General features: G+C 31.8%; 1 protein-coding gene across 3 annotated transcripts in view; it reads right to left on the bottom strand.

Moving 5' to 3' along the window:
- The window catches only part of LOC115228412 (GTPase-activating Rap/Ran-GAP domain-like protein 3), a 1,278,929-nt gene that overhangs the window by 862,464 nt on the left and 411,650 nt on the right, over window positions 1–4,815 (bottom strand). For all 3 annotated transcript variants that reach the window (XR_005003648.1, XM_036512798.1, XM_036512804.1), the window contains exon 2: window positions 899–1,057. Coding sequence is in view for 2 of the 3 variants with exons in the window: in XM_036512798.1 (XP_036368691.1) it covers window positions 899–1,057 (159 nt within the window). In the remaining variant the exon portion in view is untranslated. The remainder of the gene's footprint in view (window positions 1–898; window positions 1,058–4,815) is intronic.

Raw genomic sequence — 4,815 nt, 5'->3', positions numbered from 1 at the left:
TGTGAATGATGATAACCTGATGCCCATGGATACTATAGACTAAGCATCCCAAGGACTTGTGGAAACGCGCGTACCTATACATGAATACTTATAATTCCATCCGAGAATTATGTTATTATACATACATATATATAATATATATATATATGTGTGTGTGTGTTGTGTAGGTGTGTGTTTATATGTATATATATATATACACACAACACACACATATATATATATATATTTATTATATATATATATATATACATATGTATATATATATATATATATATATGTATATATATGTATGTATATATATATGTATATATAGAATATTATATGTATTATATATATATATGTATAATATATATATGTAATATATATATATGTATATCTATATATATGTATATATATATATGTATATAATATGTATATATATTTATTATATATATATTTATATATATATAGTTATAGATATATTATATATAATATGTATATATATATATACATAGTATATATATATATATATATATCTATATATATATATATATATAGATATATATATATATAGATATATATTATATATTGGTAAAAACGGTAAGATTAACAAAAGAAAGAAAGAGACCTCAATAGAGGAAATATAAGTAGAAGAATTATAACACATTAATCTCCCCTTTATATAACGGTATTTTTTCATAGCGTTTTTTCAGATGGCCATATAACCGAAGAGATGGTGTTGTGGATTTCCACTTAGGCATCTGAAACTCAGAGTTTTATCTTGACTATTGAGGAATTGTACCATACTATTATATATATATATATATATATATATATACAAATATATGGGAATGTTATTTTGGTTACAGTATTATATATTTCTTTAGAACATAATAAATTTGTAACAATTAAGACTTACCCAAGTTGAATTGCATTCGTTGTTGGTGAAAGGTAACTGCCGGATGACTGTCTTCTCTCCTCTGATACACTACGTAGCATATGCCATGAAGTGCTGTCTATCGACGCTCTCCCTTGCATTGCTCTGCGTCTACATTCCGCCTGTCTTTCACGATTAATCCTGCAATAGATTAACAATTATTAGGGCAAATATGAAATACGATTACGAATTTGTTATCCGTTTATTTTAATAAAATAACTCTAAGACAAATTTAGGGTTCATTTATTCAAATACAATCCTGTAATGTTTACTTTTCAAACTGTAAATATAGAACAATAAACTTATATGTTTCAGGACTAGCGGGCAAAACATGATCAATATAAAGTATCGGTATTATCTTTCTGTTTGTGTATACGTGTATGCATATCTGCGCTGCGGGTACTCTGTCCTGCTTTGAAGAAATTATATAATGTGACCAGGCTGTAATGGAAATCTCGTGTAAATTTAACAATCATGAAAACTAAAACTCTGAAATGAATGTATGTGTTAAAATAACTTTTCTCTAGAAATAACTATTTGATATGACATGTCAATGTGTATGGCCGCTCCTTTTGTCATTATTCTCTCTGAATTCTTTGTAGATATACGTTTGTTGCTTACAGCGTAAACAAATCAGTTCTTGAAATTTAATTGTTTTTCCCAGAGTTTCTTTTTTTACTTTTCATTACTTGATTCTTACAGACAACCTCTACCTATCCTACTCCTCTCCATACTTTAATTTTCATTGTTTTTAGCATTGTTGCTAACATCTCAATCTACCGATTCCATTCTCCTTCACGTGGTCATTATATGTACTAATTGAAATGACTTTGTTTTTAATAGCTCCGTATTCTCAATATTCTTACCAATATTCTCAATATTCTTTGGTACTTTTGTTTTGTGAGGGTATCAATTTATCTTAATTTTTTTCAGTTTTCACAGCATCCACAGAAACGTTTGCTACCTATATCCTCCACAACCATCTTTTCTGTCTTCTAATTCAACTAAACTTGCAATTTCTACAAACTTTAATCCATCTCTCTCTCTCTCTCTTTCTCCCTCTCCCTACTCAGTGGCTGTGTAGTAAGTAGCTTGCTTACCAACCACGTGCTACGGGTTCAGTCCCACTGCGTAGAATCTTGGGCAATTGTCTTCTACTATAGCCTCGGGCCGACCAAAGCCTTGTAAGTAGATTTGGTAGACGGAAACTGGAAGAAGTCCGTGGTATATATGTATATATATATATATATATGTATATGTATATGTGTGTATATATTTTATGTGTCTCTGTTTGTCCACCCAATATTGCTTGACAACCGATGCTGGTATGTTTACGTCCCCGTAACTTAGCGGTTCGGCATAAGAGACCGATAGAATAAGTACTAAGCTTACAAAGAATAAGCTCTGGGGTCGATTTGCTCGACTAAAGGCGGTGCCCTAGCATGGCCGCACTCAAATTACTGAAACAAGTAAAAGAGTAAAAGAGAGAAATAGTATATATCACATCCTCTCTCTCCTCACCTCCTCTCTCTTTCATTTTATGATTCAAATCACTTTTTCCGATGACTGCTTTTTTTTCTTGGGCTCTAAGTTTTATTATTTGGCATGAATTTCTTTTGATCTGTCGCCACCAACGTAGGATTTATCCTAGAACGAGAACAACATAGAGCATTATCTCTCTGGTTTCTTGTTAATCTTAAAAAATTCCTTGCTAAGAGAAGTTGATGCTTAATTTCCTCTGTAACTTGGCACTGTATTTTGTCCCTTTTGGCCTTATGAGCTAACTGTTCTTTTCATTTTTAGTCTTGCTGTTCCACAGAACTCGGAGGAACTTGGGCGAGTGTGGAAATCTGTTGACTAATGCGCCAAAGCTACTTTTTCACTCTCGTTTAAATGATGAGAGTCTTTAATAATCTTGCATGGGCCGTCTGTATGTTCTACCTGGAGTCTTTGCCTAATTTTTCGTTCGGGTATTCAAATGTCCTCAAATGAAATATTTAAAATAATTTACTGTAACGACTACCATGTGTGAGATACAGACAGATGGGGCCATGCATGATTGATATGATGAATGAAAGAAATTCATGGTGAAGTAGCCAACATTATAAAAGCTGTAGCTAGAAAGCAGTCATTTTATTAGACCTTTTATTTCGCTTGGGTGAGAATTGAAGATCAATTCTCAGTCAAGCAAAATAAAAGGTCTAATCTTTTGTGAACCAGTGTCGATATAAACACGTCGCTTTTTCCCACCTACACACACAGGCACGTATATACATACATACATACATACATATATATATATATATATATATATATATATATATATATATATATATATATACATATATATATATATATATATATATATGGGGGAGAATTAACAAACAAAAAAAGACGAAGACAGGTGGTGTAGACAACAACCAGATGTATTGGTATAACTCTCGGGAAGTGAAAAAGTCTTTAACGTTTCGAGCCTACTCTCTTCCACAGAAGGGAACGCACAAAGAAACAAGGCGAGAAAATAAAGAATGTGTAGTGGCTAGTGATCTACATATATACATACATACATATATATATATCTTATTATAAAAGGCAAATTTTATCTGCCTCCCTTTGTCTCTTATAGAAATCTACAATATAGGATTTCTTCAATTACAATTTACCTAGCATTTTCAAGAGTAGAATGCATCGGGTCGTGCCATGTCCAGGTTTTCAAATTTCAACCCCAATTAAGCAAAATTTAGAGAAAACTCACATTGTGGTGTCTAAGTCAAGTGCTTTTCTTAGTGTGGGCTATAGCATACGCACACACACACACACAAAAAGGGAGCGATCTGATTCACTCACGCTATCACCCTAATTCTACGACTTTCTCTTTGCAAGTTTGCAACGGTTAAAGTGAAAACAGTGAATCCGAGAGCTCCGACAGCGATAAAGAAAATGAATTGGCACCTGAATGGAGTGAAAATTTAAAAACTGTTTCTTTCGGTGATTTTTCTGAAGAAACTGGACCAAGCCACAGACTTTCCCAGAAGAGTAAAGCCTTAGACTATTTCTTTTTACTTTTTCGAATGAGCCCATTTGAAATCATTACGGCGGAAACGAACCGTTACGCTAAACGTAAACAAAGCGAAAGAAAGGATAGTTTGTTATTTCCCACAACCTTAAATGAAATTAAGGCCTATTTTGCCATAAATATTATTATGGGTATCAGAAAGTTACCCAGAATAACAAATTCTATCGTAAAATTTTGTTGTATACCCAATTGAATATTAGCTAATAACCCATTTTCTATAGTGATGTTTGAACAAAATTTTAATAATTTTATATATTCTTGAATTTACCTGTATCTACCTGCAATTAGAGTCACTTTGTGACAAAAGTTATAGTTTAGAATTGGTTGAGAACATTTCATTAAATTATCTTCCAAAATTCACGTTAATATATTGATAAATAAAAAAGTTATAGTTGTTTAATGAAACCAGACTAAATTTATGATTACGTTAGAAATTAATTGAAACACATAAGGGTTGTATTTTGGTCAGAAATATAGTAACGAAAGGGTTAAGAAAAACCAAAAAATAATTTATTCTTTATAAATGTTGTGTTCAAAATAACATTTTCTTTTAAGAATGTGTATATAACAAAGTATGTGTATATAACTACGTGGCTTATATCTTTATATATAAAAGTGAAGTTGTGTGTCTGTCTCCTACGATTTAGATTCGTAACTACTCCCACATTTTGCGGTGCAGTTTAACCAAAAGCGGGTATCTTAAAGTCGTGAGTCATATCGAGCCCTTCTGGGTATTAGCGCGCGTCTACGATGAGTCTACGATTTAAAAAAAAATTACCATCATATTTTTCCATTTTAATGCATTTTCTCGCTATTATATAAG

The sequence above is a fragment of the Octopus sinensis genome, linkage group LG2 (genome assembly GCF_006345805.1).
Source record: "Octopus sinensis linkage group LG2, ASM634580v1, whole genome shotgun sequence".
Classification (NCBI taxonomy): Eukaryota; Metazoa; Mollusca; class Cephalopoda; order Octopoda; family Octopodidae; genus Octopus; species Octopus sinensis.
The sequence above is the reverse complement of the archived record's forward strand: the minus strand, read 5'-3'. Positions and strand labels throughout refer to the sequence as shown.